Source organism: Rhipicephalus sanguineus, chromosome 5, assembly GCF_013339695.2.
Source record: "Rhipicephalus sanguineus isolate Rsan-2018 chromosome 5, BIME_Rsan_1.4, whole genome shotgun sequence".
NCBI lineage: Eukaryota > Metazoa > Arthropoda > Arachnida > Ixodida > Ixodidae > Rhipicephalus > Rhipicephalus sanguineus.
In genome coordinates this window covers 170,184,834-170,203,824 of record NC_051180.1, presented here as the reverse complement: position 1 = coordinate 170,203,824, position 18,991 = coordinate 170,184,834, and the positions used below count along the sequence as shown (strand labels likewise).

The 18,991-nt window shown below is 47.8% G+C and overlaps 1 protein-coding gene across 5 annotated transcripts in view; it reads right to left on the bottom strand.

The window, feature by feature from the left end:
- The window catches only part of LOC119394431 (sodium-dependent phosphate transport protein 2B), a 138,694-nt gene that overhangs the window by 19,842 nt on the left and 99,861 nt on the right, over nucleotides 1–18,991 (bottom strand). For 3 of the 5 annotated variants that reach the window (XM_037661734.2, XM_037661733.2, XM_037661735.2), the window contains exon 3: nucleotides 5,091–5,214. The exons of 1 other annotated variant lie outside the window; for it this stretch is intronic. In XM_037661734.2, coding sequence (XP_037517662.1) covers nucleotides 5,091–5,214 — 124 coding nt within the window. Of the gene's footprint in view, nucleotides 1–5,090; nucleotides 5,215–5,401; nucleotides 5,598–18,991 lie in introns of those variants that run through there. One more of the 5 variants, XM_037661736.2, reaches the window with a different exon arrangement.

Sequence of the window (18,991 nt, the reverse complement as noted above, 5' to 3'; positions counted from 1 at the left end):
GTGAACGAGTGTTTGGGGGCTCTAATACCGACCGCATTTAGATGTCTGCGGTATTTCGCATTTTGTGAATTTTGTGCACGACGTGCGATTACTTAAATAGCTGAACAACCGCAGGCTGTCGATATCAACACGGAGCCGCCCACCATACGGCGTGACCCACATTGAACTGTGCCGTTTCGCGACATGAAACTATTTTTTCAATCGTGCCAATATGATCTAAAGAGGACTTTCGACAGAGTGTCCATATGGCCGACGCGGCATAATCCTCACAGCGCTCGGCAAAACGCACGGGGTGGTATTGCAAAACACTTCCTTTTTGCCGACAAAAAAAAAAAAGTGAGAGTACGAAAGCACAAAAAAAGCAACAAAAGCGCATCAACAATGTGTGTAACTTAAGTTCCATACCTCGTTCCTTCGAGCACGTTTTACCAAGCAACAGCGACCACAAACGAATGCATTTTACACCGACCGCCGGCGCGACTGCGTTGATTAATCACTGCCGTGTGAATAAAATATTAATTATATCAGAGGAATGTACGTTGCAAAACTACGACATGTTTATCAGCCACGCCGCAGTGGGATACTTCGGATTAATTTTTGCCACGTGCGCTGGAATGAGCGGGCGCTTTTTGCTCTAACCAGACATCGAAAGGCACTCGCCTTAGCAGACAATCGAACCCGCGACCTCGAGCTTGGCAGCGCAATGTCGTCCGTTAAGCCGCCACTGCGCGTAATTAGAGAAGGGGACTTGAACGAATTGAATGACTCAACTCCCGATGCCGAACAAATAAAGAGCAGTTTACTACAATTAGTGCCTATTTAAAGCAAATATTTGTATTCCTTTCTGCTGCAACAGCCTGTAAAGCATTTTCAGTTATTTTGTAGTAGTCATTTGCAATTTAGCCTTTACGTACATCAATGCTAACCTTTCCGGTTCAAGTAGTTAAGCCAACGTAATGTTTAGCTGGACCACTACTTCCCATGGCAGGCGCGAATCGACTGCTGGAACCTCAGAAAATGTAACCATCGCCTACAGCCATCGATTTCACATTCAGGGAGAGTTTGCATAGCAAACTACTGCGTTTACACAATTTCGTGGCGCAAGCACGTTCTCGCATTCAGAAAGTTCCATGTTACCATGCACACATGTGTTCCGTGTCGCCGGCATTGGGTATAGGTCCTGGCAAATTTTATCAGAGATTATGACATCAATGCTCACTCGAACGCAACATTATAGGAAGGAACCCAATACGGGTAGTATTTGCACTAGCAGAGAAAAAGTGCTTTGAACGGAAACGAGCTGTCACACAGGTGAACGTAAGCGGTGGCTATAGTTTTTCTAAGCTATAATCGACTATAATGCGAGAAAGTTCTAAATTTACCGGGGCAGTGCCAGCTCTTTAATGGGTGAATCAAGAGAGCTCACACGACTTCACCGAGGCGCGCCAGACACACTTGGGCCTGTTTGGGGCGTCAATAATAAAAATAGGAAGGCAACTTTCGCAAACCAACCTCGGTTATCCATTGCCCTGCTTCACTGCTGTTATACACTTAGGGCGCATTTAAGGGCACAAGAATGACAAAGAAAATGAGATATAGGGTTGGTTTGTGAATACCAGCCTTATCTCTCGTTTTCCCGACTATTGTGCCCTTAATACGCGTTAACTGCATAAAAGCTGCAAGCAGGGCAATAGATAACCGAGGTTGGTTTGCAAAAGTTGCCTGCATATTTGTTTATGAAGCAAACTGAGCGATAAGGATACGGTTGGTTTGTGAATACTAGCCTTATAGTCATCTAGCGAGTATTTCCTAGCTGTCAACACCGAATACCCAGTATTTTCAGGTAGAAATAACCACGTGCTCGTTATCGACATTCCTCATAGGAAGGCTGCAAGCGCAGTTTCTAAAACGTAAACGTAAGGAAGGCAGCAGATTATTCAGGCAAAAAAAAAAGGCCCCAAAGCATGCAACTGTTTTTAGAGTGGAACATGCATTTTCAATGTAAAACAGAAGCTTCTCGTTTGCCACGCCGTCCGAGACAATGATGTCGCTTGCTTAAGGCATTTCGTAAGCAAAAAGTACTGCGCATGTGCAAGATGTCGGACAATGACGACGAATTCATCGAATTCGGTGGCGGCAGGTTTTCTTGCAAGCGACACAAAATTAGAGTGAAATGTGCAATGCGTGCCTCGTTACGTCGCTAGTCCGACACCTTTGGCTGACAAACACAATGCAAGCCGAACAGTGAGCATTGTGCTTGCAAGGGCATTGAAAATCCAGCGCTTTCTAAAACAGACGATTAGGAGCCCAGCCTGAGAAATTTGCAGACACATACGGAAAACTTTCGTTCGCTAAGGAAAGACAAAGGCGATGGTAACTTTTAATGAGCAACTCAAAAGCCATTTTGCTGTTTTCAGCTTTTGAGGCTGATAAAATTTCATTAGAAGAATGACGGCCAGCACAAAGTTCTTTGTAAACGCTACAAACGCTTGCAGCTGCGTGCACTATCTAGCAACTAAATAAAGAAAAAGCGCACACATAGATCGACAAAGAACGCGCGTTGCGAGACGGATTAAAAAGATAATGGCAAACACGCTTTGCTTAATTTAAATTTTTATACTCACGTTGGCATTTCATGCACAGGAATTTACATACGTTTGCAACCGACAGAAGCGAAAGCTCACAAATATATGCTTACAAACAGGAACTAAATCAACGAGGCACGTAACTAGTGTAACTCATGTTTCTAAGTTTGAGTTCAAGTGTTTGCCTCACTGCATGGCCAAATGTTTACTACGAATCAGAATATATCGTCGAGTGAAAGGGAGCTCTGACATTACCGAAGTCTTCGAAAACTCAAACTTCACGCTTAAAGGGACGGCATTTAAAGCTTATAGAAAGGATGGGACTTTTAGAAACGACTTTAGGGCGTTCTTGTTTTTAATTGGTCTAAATACCACACCTGGCGTCACATACATTAGGGCAACGTCATCACCGAGCCAAGCATGCCGACACGTAGCAATAGCACGAGGCACCACGATCCTAATTTTGAAAAGTAAACAGACAAGAATGTTGAACAATTTTTCTCGGGATGCATGCGGTGATGTGGCAGCTGCGCCGACAGAAAACAAAACTCAGCGAGCCGCCCGTGCATCATGAGCTAATGACGTATTAGTGCGGAAAAGGCAGTTTGCTTCGTGGAAAAAGAGTAAAAATTTGTGTATGCCAGTGTTGTAAAAAAAAATGGCGATCTCTCTCACACACACACACACACTCAACAGTGCCTTGTCACTACTCCTTTGAAGCTGTATTCGTGTTTTGCCACACGACGCACAAGACAGGCAAAGCTTATTCAACTATTCGGACACGCCGGTAAATTTCGACGCCAAAGGTAACTCAGGAAAATAATTTTAGGATAATACGCATCAACGAAATTTAAAAAAAAAAACAATACCGCTACTCGCCAAAAGTTATTGTCAAAGCGGATGAGGCCCTCGCCCAGAAAAGGGCACTGCCCTTAAGAACATTCCACTTGGCGAAATTCCTCAGAGGCAATGAATGAATGCGCAGTTGGCAGATATACGGCAGTCGCTGAACTGACGTGCGCGATAAAACCTGCAGAAGGTTCGAATTGGCCGAGATGCAATTTGTGACAGCTGTATGCCGCGGTAGCCCACAGAATAGAACACGGCAATGGCGTTGAGTAGCACAGAGTTGGAATCAATGAATCGAGACAAAAAAAAAAAAAAAGATAGCTAGAACGCTCGTTTGATGAAGGGGCATGGTGAGTCATGACGCATGCCCGCGGTATCTGGAAATAGCATCGCAAGCGGCTGGAGCAACGCGCCTCGTGTTTAGGCTATGAACGGAAACCTAAGCAAGCAACAAGTACCAGGCTATGAAAAAAATCAAGCCTATACAACGGTTAGATTGCACAAACACGAAGCAAGTCACAAAAACAGGGCGGACCTTATGTCCAATCAATGAGGCCAGCCGGCGCTATTGGTTGTTGACAAAGCGGGGGAAAATGTCGCCGACAGAAAGAGTGCACGCCTACGCACTATCGTGGCTATCAGATAAAGAAGAAATATGGTAGGTCATGGTTTCAGCCTGATAAAATGTGTATAGATAGCAGAAAGAAAGAAACATAAGAATAATCAGCAATGCGCGATATTCGCGAAAGAGCTGAATTTAAAGATATTTCAAATATGATCGACAGATAAATGCCGGAACTGGATGGTGCACTAGTTGACAGTGTTCGGAATTAGCCTAAACTAACACGGTGAATAACAAACTAACACTAACAGTTACTAGCACTTGCACAAAAGTTACGACAAATGAAGGAACAGTCATAGAAAGAACAAAATCAGAGCAAGAAGGGTCCTCGCTAACAGGCGGACACAGAGTGAGGCGAAAACGTACGATGCACGGAAAAATAAGAAAAGAGGAAAGCAGTCATAAAACATCACCGACGGGGCAGCAAAATCGGCGAACTGGAAATAAAACAAACGATCGTGCACGCAGAACGACCGCAATTTCCGATTGTTGGGCCGGCAGGCTGCTGTAAGGATTCTTCACGTGTCTGGCGCCATCTTTTTTTTTTTTTCGTTGCCGCTGCTTTTTCGCCTGTATTCTTCACGTGGGTGCTGAAAAAACCCGCTCCCCGGTCGCCAAACAAGGCGTCGGAGGAGAAGAGTGAAAAAAGAAAGAAATAACGGATCCGAAGAGAAAGATAAAACAAGAAGGGACGGACGGAAGAAATACGGCCGGTCTGGAGGGGCGAGAGTGTCGTCTGCACCACACAACGCAGGCGCCGTGCAACGAAGACCGCTGCGCAGAAGACGCCGCCGCTGCTGCCGCCGCCGTCGAATGAATGGGAATCCGCCGGACGGCGCCATGTCGGTGGAAGCCTCCACGGTGAGGACACTTGGACGACGTGTACTTGGACGACGTTGACTCGTGGAAGACGGAAAGAGGCTCGATCGGCTAGACAGCCTTTACACAAAACAGGGGGGACACAAGTGGCGCACTTTTTTTTTTTTTTCGCTGAAGTGGTAGGTACCAAGAGCCACACACGGCGTGGGGTTTACCTGACCACTTGACCCCCTGGTCCTCGAGGACAGGTAGTGCCCAGGGATCAGAAGCGTCCTGGGGCGTCGCGTTGGCGTTTATGTCCGCCTTTTGCGGTGTGTCGGCGCCCATTTTGATCTTGACCTGCGCCATCGGAGCAGACGCATCAATGCCTGCACGGCGCACGTATACGGTCTCCACTCGCACACACGCTCTCTTTCGCTCGCCGAACCGCTCTCCTGGAAACGCCTGCAAGCCCCCACGCGTCCAAACCACAACACCAGCCTACCAAACACCCGAAGAGAAAAGAAACACTGTACCGCTCACTTACCTCCACATTGTCCGGCCGGGCAACGACCATCGCGCTCCGCAGGAACGTGTACTTGGCTGCGTTCTTCGATGCCGGCATCTTGGAGAGTGCACACGTTATCCGCTGGAGGCGCGGCCCTCCCTATTTATAGGTCCCGTGACGTCAGCCGCCCCTCCGCGCGTGCGCAGCGCTGCTCCCAGTGTACGAGCGCATGTACCGCCGTCGTCTGCTACTCTGCAGCGTACATCCGGGCACTACGTGCGCCGGGCTGGTGCGCACTGCCGTTTTTTTTTCTCCCGCGAGCAACGCAACAGCCTACATTGCCCGACGCAGGCCATTGCCCTCGCGAAAGCCCACGCCTGTTTTTCTCGCCGCACTGGCGTTCTGTTTATACGTTGACGAAGCACGATGAGCGCTCGAACCTGCGCACTTGACCTCGTGGTCATTCATTTTGTGTCCCTTCGGCTCTTGCTGGTGCATTCGAATTATCGGCGCTCCTTCGTTCGCTTCCCTGCTGCGTCTTTATAGACATTTTTTTGTTCTAAACCGAAACGCGTCACAGCCGGTTCTCTCGCGTTGCGTTTTAGGTTCGTTGACGGTGACCCTTGATCGGTTCAAAATCGTGTGACCCGGGTGCCGGGCTAGAACGATGCGCGGCGGCAGCGATCCTGTGACCGAGGGTAACTTTTTTTGTACGCGTGCAAGAGCCACCGGCGCGTCGTCTGCTGCGCCGAGTGGAGGGCGGCAGAGGGGCTCGTCTCCACGCCGCCCGCGCGGGCGACGCTTATTGGTCGAGCCGGAGCCGACGTCACGCGCCGCACATGTGATCGCCTCGTGGCCTCCGGGCGGTGTTCACGTGGAAGCGGATCGTTATTTTGGCGCGCTCACCACGCTTCTCGTTTTTCGCGGGACGAAAGAAAAATGAAGAAAAAAAGAAAAAAAAAAAGCAGGGAAGTGCGGAGAACGAGAGCGAATAAAATCGAATCGCGCACGTAGACAGGCAACAAACAAACGGTGAATAGCAGAACGGCGGAAGCAAATAGCGTGGACCCTTCCGGTGCTGCGTAGGGCGCCAAGCCTCTTGCCGGTACGCGACGTTACGTTAAGCTGTCGCAATGCCGGACGATAAGGGTGGGACAACCCCGTGTATTTTCGATGCGGGTTCTTGCCGGACGAAAGGCAAACCTGGCGACACAGTAAGAAGGACAGGGCGCGCGTAAAAACTGCTGCTAAATTTGAATGGCGCTGAAGACTGTGCTTCCGCTCGAAACACACCCCCGCGCTCGACGCGTCAAATGTGACTCGTGGTCGTCTTCGAAGAACAACGCCTCGCCTGCCGCGCTCGCATTTCAAAGAAAGACCGCACCGCAGAAAAAAAGAAGAAAAAAGTCTTTGTTATGACGACAGCGGCGCCGTCAATCACGAATTCAGAGTCGCGCCTGTCTTTTCACTATGCCGACGTTGCCTTCTTGTTTTTCCTTAGAGTATGTATGAGAACAGTCGTTACGAAAACATGAACTAGTTCCAAGTTCTTCCGCGATCGCAGTTGAAGAAAAGCAATGACACCATCAACAGGTGATGACCTATCAGGTAGCCTAAACGTTTCCACGCTACATGTCTCCCAACTGACTGTTTTATTGTACTTTTAAAATTACGTGAATACCTTATGAATACGAACGTTTGCTCGAGGCATTATTTTCAATGAAATCCCAGACAGACTTCAATATCGTTGTTTCCGCCAGATGGCCACTGTATACTGACACCAGTCTTACACCTGACTTAATATGCCATCTTATATTTAGTTTGAGTCAGCATAAAGCTACTTTTTTTGTACAGTAGGTGGTGTAGAGTAACACAAAGTGTCAGACTGGACAAAAAAAAAAATGCAATCTCGGAGGCCATGTATCGCTCTATTTTGTGAGCCGGAAGACGTAGCAATAACCACCATGTTTTGGTACACTACCTCTCACGGAGTGTTTACAGTAACAAATAAGTATAGTGCTTAAGCAATACATGAGTTGTCATGATCGCGTTCTCTTGTTGTTTCGTTAGTGTCGAAATGAGGAACAGACGACGTCGAATTCACAACCTTCTTTTTACGAAAATAATGCGAGCTCTTTGCGAGTGAGCGTGTTCGACCAGACATTGGGAGCCATCTTAGCGTTCTGGACTCAGGTGGACTCTAATAAACGTCGACCTGAGTTTTGAGCGCTTGTCAACATTTCCGTTCAATAGAAGTCATGCGCACAATGTAGAAAATTACTATTTGATACACAAGAAGAAAAAAAAGGGTGGGGGGCAATTTTGATCCAGTTCCAAGCAGAGTGTAGGAACGGAACGAAAACCGAAACCCAAAAAACGATATTTTTGACCGGAACGAAAACATAACCGAAACGTTATTTATTATTTCGTTCCGGAGTGAAAGCGAAATTTTTTCAATCGTTTTTCGGTTCACAAGAAAATTTCGCAATCCGGAACAAGTGAGCTCATGCAATGTGAGCATATCTCAGGGTATAGTATTAGCGCGTACCTCAGACAGGAAACCCAAAGCAAAGATACGTTGAAATTGTGCGAAAAACGAGAACAGTGGCAACCAGAGATGTTCATATTAACGCAAGTGGACTTTTGCGCGCCTGTCAAGCAGGCCAAAGTGGAGAGGGGATTGTCGGCACTGAAGTTTGTTACAGCGAAAGCTGTTATGAGATCACAACCGCCGATTTTGGCTCCATAGTCGTCCGCAGCCGCCGGTGTACGTGACCGCTATCGCGTGATATAAGAAAAAATTAAATGAGAAACAAATTTCTAGGACCCGCGCCCTCTGCGTAGCAGTCTGGTCTTCCACCACAATGTCACGCTGGTGCTTATAGCTCCACCGCAAAAATACTCTACACAGGCGTCATGTCGGGAAAGGAATCGCGTTAACATATATGTAATATAGCGTGGCAGAAGAGTAAAATTACAAGCAGTCATCACACAATGCTAATAGCGAAATGAGTGTGTGGTTTAATGCTTCCCACCAGTGTTGCGGAGTTACCACTCCGGAATTGGAATGACTCCGGAATCTTCAACATTTTCGCGAACCCGCAATGGAATGGGGACAACGCTCGGAAGAATGGAATGGGAATGGAATTACGTCTTTTTCCGAAAATAGAGGACGTTTTCGTCTACGTGCTGTTTTTCAAGCTTCAAACGTTAGTAAGTCAGAGCCTCGCAAGTTAACACTAAAGCTAAAATGCCTTAGCTGATTACAGGCACGGTACATTTATAAGCAAAGCGCATAACGGAGGCATAAGTTAGTGTACAAACAAATGCATTATCCCAGCAGATACCGAAGGGAGAAACAAATTACCCCTGCGCGTTGGTTCCCATTGATACCCCGACCCGAAAGTGGCGAATACTCTATGCACAGCCTGATCTTTATCTCACGAGCAGTTTAGTACCTGACACACGCAAATAACCTTTGCGACAAGGAAGACATTGCATACCTGCGCACAGGCGAACACAGAAAGTTCTCCTCACTCCATCCATGCTTGCGAGGCGCGCTTCACAAGCGTGAGTGCTGACGGGCAGTGCGGCCCAGTGTTCTGTGTTCGATGCAAATGCGCTTTTGTCAGCATAAAAATACGCTATGTCGTCATTTTAGCATTAACTGATTTAAGCTTAAACAATATTAACACCACCATTCGTTCAAACATGTTGACCACGCAAATACTACCGGTAGCGGGAGAACTGCCCCTATGGGAATTAGTAGGGTGGTTGTACTGCACGATATATGTCACCAAGCTACTATTCCTCGACCTTGGCAACGTGTTTTGCGTACTATTGATGACATCAGCTTTATGGGGCGTTTATTCTTAACTCGATAAAACTATCAAGATGCCTTTCCTATGTTGAGGAATGGAATCGGACTGCCAGGCCATTCCCTGAGTGCCAATGGGCTAAGTTTTTTCAATTCCGAGGAATTGATAGGAATTGAATTGCGGCAAGTTCTAATTCCCCGGAATGGAGTTGGAATCGAATGGAGGCGCCCATTCCGCAACACTCCTTCCCACCCACTGCAAAGTGCTCAGCCATAATTCTTCATTATTAGCCACAGCACAAAGTGCAGATAATGCCTTACAGATGTGTAGCGGGTACCGCGATTCTCCGAAGAATGAAGAAAAATGGCATAGTGGGAACTTCGCTACTTCAGAAAAATTGCAACGATTTATGACGTAGTGGGTACGTTGCATGTTTACTTGTATTAGTTGCCCTAACTACGGGCTCTACAAAGTCCGCTCTTCTAGCTTTTGCTGTGACTTGCTGCGTGTTTCACGCAGGCCTGGCGATCTTTTTATCAGAACAGCGGTCTCGCACATGAGAGAGTACACTCAATGACGTGCTGCTTCTGAGATCGTGCTCACTCCCTTGACACAAAGAATTAAGCCAACTAAAAAAATTCGTATTTTTCTTGTGAGAAAACAAGTACTATGACTTTGAAATGAATACTGGTTTGTGCTAGTGGGTAGGAATACGTGGTACAGTTACTTCCGCTCCTCTGAAGAACGTGTTTTACCTTTGTCCCACTTTCTTAAAGGGACGCTAAAGAGAAACAATGAATTGGTTTAGATTGACAAGGTGTGCTCGGAGAACTCTTGTGTTGTTTATTTCGCCACCATAGGTTTATTATTGGAGGAGAAAACCAAGTTCAATGTTTCATTTTTAAATTTCGCGCCGAACTTTGTAATTCGTGACGTAAAACATTTCAAAGAGCATTTAAGGTATTTTGGCGCCACTGGCCCGACGAAATTTCCACAACATCGTTATGTCAAGTCTCTGCCCCCTCAGAGGACAATGTACTTCGCTTTAACCGGTTCGGAAGTACGTGGGCCCAAGCAGGCGCTGTCAAAAATGCGTGACGTCACGGCAAGTGGTGCGGGAATTCCAAAGTGGCGTCGCCACCTGTATTTTCTTTTTGCGAGTTTTCTCGCTTATTAAGCGTCTTCTCGCAGCAAGCGTGGTGTTTATGGTATCGTGGAAGACTACTTTATTAATGCGAGAAAAATCGTTTTGCTCTTAGTGTCCCTTCAGGAGGAGAGCAAGTAACTACATCACCAATCCAATATTTTTTTATATGATTGCTTTACCTTTTTCATACTTTCTTTTTTTAACCGTTACGAACCGTTACGGAGCGTTTTTTTTTTTTTCGTTCCGGAACAGAAACGAAACGGAACTTTTTGCGGTGAAACGAAACTAAAACCGAAACGAAAAACATTTCGTTCCGACACCCTGGTTCCAAGTTGTACGTGACAGATCATAAATATTGCCTATCTTGATCCTTGAGCGTACTCTTTCCCCGATGTCTAATGCTGTCTAATGCTCATGAAGCTGGCTAGGTGAAGCTGATCGTATCATTTGATGTGCATATGAACTTTGCGAAGTGGCAGACTTCATTCGTTGAATGTTCTGTAGAGGGAATTTGTCACAACAGCAGCGTCGCAGAGAAAGACCTGCTCAACACTGAAAACAAGAACAACGGGACAGCGCGCGCTTGTCCTGTTACACGTGTTCCTCTGCTGAGAAAGTCTATCGGGTTCAATACTCGGACAAGGACGAATTTTAAGGCAACTAAGAAGCTTTCTTGCAGAGGAATCCGGGTTCCCTTGTGGCCTCGTACTACAATCGGGTCGTTCTCCTGTTCCCTTTCTTGACCATTCCACCACCTTGCGGGATTCCGCAGAACTCATTTGCGAAGTCTAGCAAGCTGGTAGAAAGTCGTGACAGCTGCAGGCAGGCCCGTGAACACGGAAACAAGTGGAACAACCATTCAGGCAGAATCCACTTCGTGAACACGTTGACTGATAGCGACGGGATGATGGATACTGAGGTTATTTTGTGCTTCAGATTCGTCAGTCATGAAGTATGACACAGGTACGTTAAGTATTTTAATGTCAACGAGCGAGTTAACGAGGCCTTGTGGATGACCCCTTCCCATTCGCAGTGGGCGTACAGACATATGATTATTAGACACGCCGTAGTGGGTGATGATGATGATGAAAACATTCCTTTATTAAAATTTAAAGAAAACGGGGAGGGTCCCTATTCCGGGACTCCTATGGCAACCTCTCCGATAGCCTGGGCCCGCTGGACGAGCGCCCGACAGACCTCGGGGGCGCCTTCGCGAAGGATGCCTTCCCACTGCTCTGGGGTACGGGTGGACCGAAGGATTGGTGGGAGGGGAGGGAAGTAGGCAGCGGTGCACTCTACGGTGACGTGAAATGTTGTGGGGGCTCCTGAAATCTCGACTTTAATTTAACGTGCACTGACATCGCACAAATACACGGGCTTTTAGCATTTCTTCTCCATCGGAATGCGACCGCCGTGGCAGAGATCACACACGAGACTTTTGGGTCAGCAGCCGAGCACCGTAAGCACTGTTGCCACCAAGGCTGACTAGGAAAGGCAGTCATTTCTGCAATTGAGATCAGGAACCCCCCCCCCCCCCCACTAGCGACACGGGAGGTGAAAGAAACACAGGAAAGGATAGGCTACCATTATAAATAGTGCCCAAAGGCACCAACGTTTGCTTTTTTCTTTTTTTTTAAACAGGGGAACGAGGTACCTCAGCCTTGACTTGCCGCTTGGTAGTGTGGAAGGTACAGCCACTCGGCGCCCCCACCCCCCTATTTTAATAATGGTTGAATAAAATATCGTCTTTTGTGACCTCAAAACACTGAAATGAGAACTGTACAGACTCTTCGGCACGGGACTGGATACCCCTTTCCCCATTAGAAGAACCGTGCGTTCCCGGCCGCACTGCGAATCCAACGCAGTACATCCCGTCTCCTTTCCTGGTATTTGTATCGTCTTATCGACATTGTTCTTATGTTAGAGTTGGAGACCGGTTAAAGTTTAGGATTAAGAGAATGAACCGTATGCCGGGTACGAGACTACCAGCACAATGCCTCGTGAATTCTACTTATCTTCTGTGCTTGGCATTTCTCCAATGTGACCTAACGAAGTGTTCTGTTTCTCCGGATCAGGTGGCAGAATTAGCTCCGTGAAGTTGCTCACTCCGTGGTTCTCGTAGAGCATTACACCCTTGATTGGGCGTCGTAGGAGGGACAACATGCATCAGCTATACCACTCTCGTTGGGTAATGCTGCGCATGCGCTATTTTTTTCACGAGGGGGATTGATCTTTCAGGTGCAGCAAATGAAGGACAAGTGACAAAGGCAACGCGGACGCCGAATACATCTATGTATTCCATGCTCGAGTTCTTTGCACACCAGCCTTTCGACAGCAAGAACACTTCTGCCCCAGTAAAAATTTCGGGTTGATTATTTATGTACCTAAATTATTACGACTACGCATTTATTGGCGTACGAGTCGCCGTTGCGCTTTGAGGCACAGTTATTGAACACGGCAAACACTGCTCGCCAAGAAGGCCGCCCACAACGCCGATGCACCGATTCACTCGTCGATCTCGCCACGCTATGGGTGTAGCGCGCAGGTGCAATTCGATGCGGTTTTATCGAACCATGCCGGAGCCCCGACGGCGGGCCCTTTGAGGGCAGCTCTGAAGGGCTGGCTGGCGGTGTGCAGCGTCACAACAATGCTGAACACAAGTGCCCGTGAAACGCAAAGCGCCGCATGTTTGTTTGGTATTGTTTAGCGGGAGCTGAACACACGGGAGAGAGCCTCATGTTACGACGGGCCTTTCCCGTGGGATCGACTCTCGAACCGCGGACGCGTTGCTCGCAACTCTTGCAGCTTTGAACGTCTTGGCCAGCTCTTTCACCCTTTCTCGACGCTCCGTTCGCAAATCTAACCACATACAAAATGGGTGCAGCGTGACATAAGCTACCAGAGCTGGCTTTCGGCAACCGGGCTCGGTTTTCTTGACACCCAGAGTTCCACCAGGATGGTGCGTTGAGCCAATATCAGAGGAGGTATACCGGCACTATGAGCAAACACTCAGAACTCACTCGGGGGGTTGAATATTACAGCGTGGCAATATTCGGCAATGCCCTGAATAGCACAGTTTTGTGTATACCACAATTTGCACCGTTCGCAAGGGCTCGCCGTATTTTGACGAATCTGTGGGGATGTGCGCAAAGAACGACAGAAGCGACAACGCTTAGCCTCTCCTTGCTGTGTGCTCGCTGCCGATGTTCGCTCAGCACGGCTTTGTCGTCGTTTCTCGCGCCATCCACTCAAATCAATCGCGCGTAGATTTGCCAACGCGTTTCCCGCTTCGTTTAAGACACGTGCAGCTACCCTACAGGATAACTGCGCAGTTCAATGTACGTGTACCTCGCCGGTCCGAACCACCGAAGGAAACCAAACTGGTCCGGTCACGTGACAAGCGGTCTCCTACGTTCAACTCAACCTGCGGCTCCTATTGTGTACGTATACGGGTGTGTTTGTTACGTGTGTGTTCAATCTGATCTTTAACGCATCCCTGGCGTTTATTTCGTGAAGTCGCGGTTCTTTTCTCCGCACACTTCAGTGTAATGCTCCGCTAACTTCCTCTCTCTTCTCCATCATTTAGGGCCATGGCGGGTCGGTTCAAATCTTCAGCGAAAGGCGACAACGCTGCGCGACGGCCGTTGCCTTTCCTTCTTCATTTCATATATAAACAATAACAGCAAGACGACCGGGTGACTCGTTGGTGCCGCCTTACTGCGTCGGTCTCGCATACAGAAGCGCAGTGCAGTCTCCCTTGCCTCCTCAACCGTCGGCGTCATCTCTCTCTCTTTCCAACACAGGCGGCGGTTGCAGACGACAGATCCAGAACAGGCGGTCAATGGAGCACGTGGTTGGGCCCGCGAAGCTGGCTGCCCATAAATTTCCGGGCGAAGAGAGGAGGAACGCGCAGTGAGTGCTGGGACGTGAGGTCGTGATCCCCGCACCAGATGCCGACTGCATCAATGGTGGGAAAATTGGGTTGCCATCTAACGACGACCAAACACGTAACACGTGTGCACATTGCAGAACATATGTGCATGTACATGTACAGTGTTCGCAACCCATGCCGCCATGCAAACATGATCATACAGCTAAAGACGTGGACGCAACTATGTTTTCGTGATGCTTGCCCAGGGTAGAGTGCTGCGGAGTGGGGCACGCTGTAGCGTAAGCGTAATACGCAACGCAATCCCATCTGCAGGCAAACGCACTTCGATCTTGTCGGTGTGTTTGTCTGTCTGTATAGCGTCGAACCGTGGGGCTATGTTGGGTGCTTAAACACACAACACAAACTGCGCAGAAGAATGTGGTAACCGCGCAAGAGACGATAAAGAAAGTGCTTCTCCATGAATTACTGAATTTGTGTGGTCGACAAGGGACGTGAACTGAACCTATGTGAATATTTCAGCGCCTCTGAGAGGCAGATTGCTTCAAGGTATGGAGGCTGGAATAATCATTGGGTTCAATGGCTGCTCAGAGAACTGACAGAGAAACTGCCGTGTAAGCGATTTACCACTCGCTGCTTTCTCTGCCACAGCCAAGTAACCTGAAAATATGGGAGTACTTTCTATGTGCCTGTACTTTCTTACGCTCTGCTCTCTTTTTTGATAAGCAAGGCATACTAACAACTCTGGCTTGCTATAGCTCTTGTTATCTGTATCCTCGCTGTAATGGAAACCTCGACTCGATCTTATTACAGATAATTGGCAGAGGTAATGTTTGCGACATAACCAAACTACATGAATTTAACAAAAAATCCGACGGTTCGGCTACAAAGACTACTTGTGGCCACGAGAATGGGCAAGCCAGAAAGCTGGAGGACAATGGGGGATTAAGAAACTAAACTTTGTTTGAAAATTTAGGTGCTTAAATTTATACGCTACTCCCTCCGATGAAGTCCAGTTGCTGACTTAGTGATGTTTCTTCGTGTGCGTTGTCTGTAGTAGAATAACGGAGCTCTAGGCCAGCTACAAGTACTGTCAATGTAAGAGAAAATTATGCGTCTACAAACGCTTCGTTAGTCTTGCAAGGGGGATTTTCACCGTCAGAAACAGTGAAACGGCATTCATTTTGATCAAAGCGATGGCTTGGACTTCCTGCGAATCGAAGGTGCTCTGATCGGGACGCGCACTTCCCTCACGCATGGAAATGCGCGTGTGTCTTTGTCACGAGTCCCGGCGTGTTGTCCCGTACGTGTGAATCACGTACCCTTCGGAGGATTGTCGAGGAATCGGATGATTTACTCTTTGCAAACACGGCGCTCCTTCGTCGTCATGGAGCACTGATGGATGCCATGACTCAATACCGGCAAATCCGTTGCTATCAGTCCACCGAACAGTCGCTCGCGTAAACAAAGCGCGGCGATAATAGGAAAAGAAATAAAATTGCCAGCGGCAGGCAGCCTGGTAAACACATATTTCCTTAGATTACGCAATCTCACAGCCGATTGCTCGTGTGATGCCGAAGACCACACACTTCAGGGCATACTTGAGCGACCGATAGAGATTGACGGCCGAACGACAACAGACGCCGTGCCCCACTCGCCATTCTTATCAACTAAGTTGGCTTTCACTCGAGTGTTGGGGAAACCCACAGCGGCGAGCTGTTTGAACCACCACGCCTTTCGATAACGCTAGGGAGTCGGTATTTATCGGGGAGATCAACGGGCCAATTTTAGACACCTGGAGCGGAAGGAAAACACGCAGTGTGTTCCGAAGTCAAGCTGGAACTGTTGTGCTAGGAAAAACGCATATTAATTACAACGAGACCAGAGGAAAGCGTCACTATTACCCGAGTTTGCCCATTTGCCAGAATTATACCCGATTTTGACGATTTTCATTTGCGGAAAAAAAAGTTTGCTATAAGCAGGTATACGTGAAGCCAATGAAACCACAGGGAACATTAAGTGTTTTTTCAAAATTGTAGTGTGAGTATTTGAACGAGAACGCGAAGCTATAGAATAAAAATGCTTGATAAAACAACTTGCTGCTTGTGGGAGCCCAAGCCACACCCTAATCATACGCCTGTGGTGCTCTCTACCAATAGAGATGATGAAGCGACTCTTCCCAAATCTACACATTCTCGGGCACCAATATGTGTGTCGGACATCTAAAAATAAAACCCATCATATAATTCCACTTATGTTTTACTCGGCTCTGTCATCAGCCGTGACTCAATAAACGAAATCGTGTGTTTCGGTTTTATTTCTTCTCGCTCAGAATGATTGAATCAATTCTGGGCAAAATTACGAACGGCTTGATACACGTGTGTGGCAATAAGGATCTTTCTTACGCATTTCTCCCTCCTCCACTACAGCGTTGAGAACATGAAATATGAACCTGAAATATGAAATATAGGGGGGGGGGGCAGGGGGGGCGGCCGCCCCCCCTAATCACCTAAGAGGGGGGGACGAAATCTGCCCCGTACATTGACCCTTCTAGTCACCTAAGAGGGGGGGGGGCGCGAAATCTGCCCCATGCATTGACTTAGTAGGGTGAGGGGGCGCTGCGATGAACCTTTGCCCCCCCCTGATGGGGAACCCTGCGCACGCCTATGGGCTTATCCTGTATTAGATGCGAAGTATCTTAAGGCGGAGCTCAATCCGGTGGTGGTGGTGGTGGTGGTGTGCGGCGTGACCACCCTTACTGCGCATGCGCATACCCTCCCCACACACCTCCTCTCCACTCCCCCTCACCATTTCCCCTGTCCTCCACCCCTCCGATTTCCTCTCTCCCCTTCCCCTCACCCATTCCCCTCTCCACTTCCCCTCCCCCTTTCCACTCGTCCTCTGAAACGCGGGCTAGACATGCCGAAATTCTCTCCTGCGCAACGCTGCGATGAGCTCGAGCGCATGCGCGTCCCCTCCCCTTCTCTCTCCTCTCCTACGCTGCCCCTCTCTCGCCCGCCTGTCGACCGCGTTCCCCGCTCGCCCTGTGAGAATTAACGGCCAGGCTAGATGGAAGATACGACGCGCGTAGCGTCCCTCTTCGCGTTCCACGACGCGAGGTCGTAGCATGCCCAACGAACGCCAACGGAACGCGATCGTGCAAGTGCTCCGGCTTCGCATCGGTTCATGGTCCCCTTTAGCGGGAGATGGTGTAATTTTTTGCTTGTTCATAACTTAGAATTCTAAAAAGTTCGTGTCATTAGCGAAAACCGCAGTATAAACCGTAAGCCTTGAGCATTATTCTTTGATTTCGCTTTTGACTGCTCTGTTACTGCCCTGAGCACGTTCTCAGTGACGCAGAAGGTTTACTAGATGTAACCTTGATCATGAAAATAAATAAGCTAAAATGACCGCTGTGCCCGAGTGGAGCTCCTGTGTACATTGTCAGGTCCTAGGCCCTCCTATAGGATGACGTACCAGAAAGCTCAACGTGCAATCCTAGAATATCGCACGTGCACAGTGCTGTTATGTAATTATTCAGATTCTGCTTATTATGAACACTATATACATTTTGACAAACGATAAGCAGGTATAGACTATTTTACACAGGGTTTCGGTGCCGCCACATTGGGCCTTGCCATTTTGTATCTTTAACAACGAAACGAACAGTGTTACGGTGGACGTATACACATGCAAGTGGTTTTCTTGGTGCATTCGACGTTTCCTGACCTCATCGATTCACCTCACGAGATCTACAAAAATAAGAAAACGTCCAAGGTGGCGGTGCGTACATGTCTTACGTAAAATCGTCTATAAAGTGCATATTTTCTATCAACGTGTAATCTACTCGGCGATCGTTCGACATGTTCAATTAAAAAAAAAGGCATTTCCCAGTAGTCTTCGGAAAACCCTGCTGGGCGTCGACTAACTTCCATTCCCTGCCATTTCACAATGTATTACGAAACTGCAATATGCTACCGTCTGGCTTTTACGTATTGCGCAACCAGTTCAAGTTATATAAGCCAGTCTACGCTGTCATGCTGATAACATTGAGCTCATGAAGCGTTATGCAAGGACAAAAGGCTTCCTTCGTGCGGACGCTCTTGTGCGCATGCGTCACACACCACGTCTGGTCTGACTCGTATACCTGAACTATACCTCCAACATTGACTACATAAAGCGCACAACGATGATGTTGAGCTACCCAAAAAAGGATGACGTAACTGTAATTATTAAAAGCTAGATATGGAACCTCATGAAACGGCGACACTTCATAGAACAACGACGGCTTATAACTGTCCTCCTGAAAATAGACAATTCGGACTTCCAACAGGTTTTCGGTGCGTTATAGGTCACATAAGTTTCATTCAGTAAAATGGTTGCCAACTACGAAAAAGCGTTTGTGTGCTGAGCCTATGCATAGACTGTACAGCCACGAACCAAATAAACGTGAACAAGAAATTGCCGAGTAGAACACGTTTAATGAGTGATAACTAGAGAGCACTAACACCCCTAGTTAAGTGATTGAACATGGCTGAAGCCTCAAAATAAGCGTGCAAGCCGAAATCACGTTCAAATTGCGCGTAATGGCGCAACAAGAGCGAAAGAACAGGTTTTAGTCAAACCTCACTTGCTTGTATATGAATTGTCTATGACTATACGTTAAAGCATGTTAGAAACTGCCATACTTCAAGGCATTTTACGAAGCAATGTCGCGTCCGTCACCCTCCGAACTCCGTTATTACGGTTTTTTTTATACAAATCATCACTGCAGG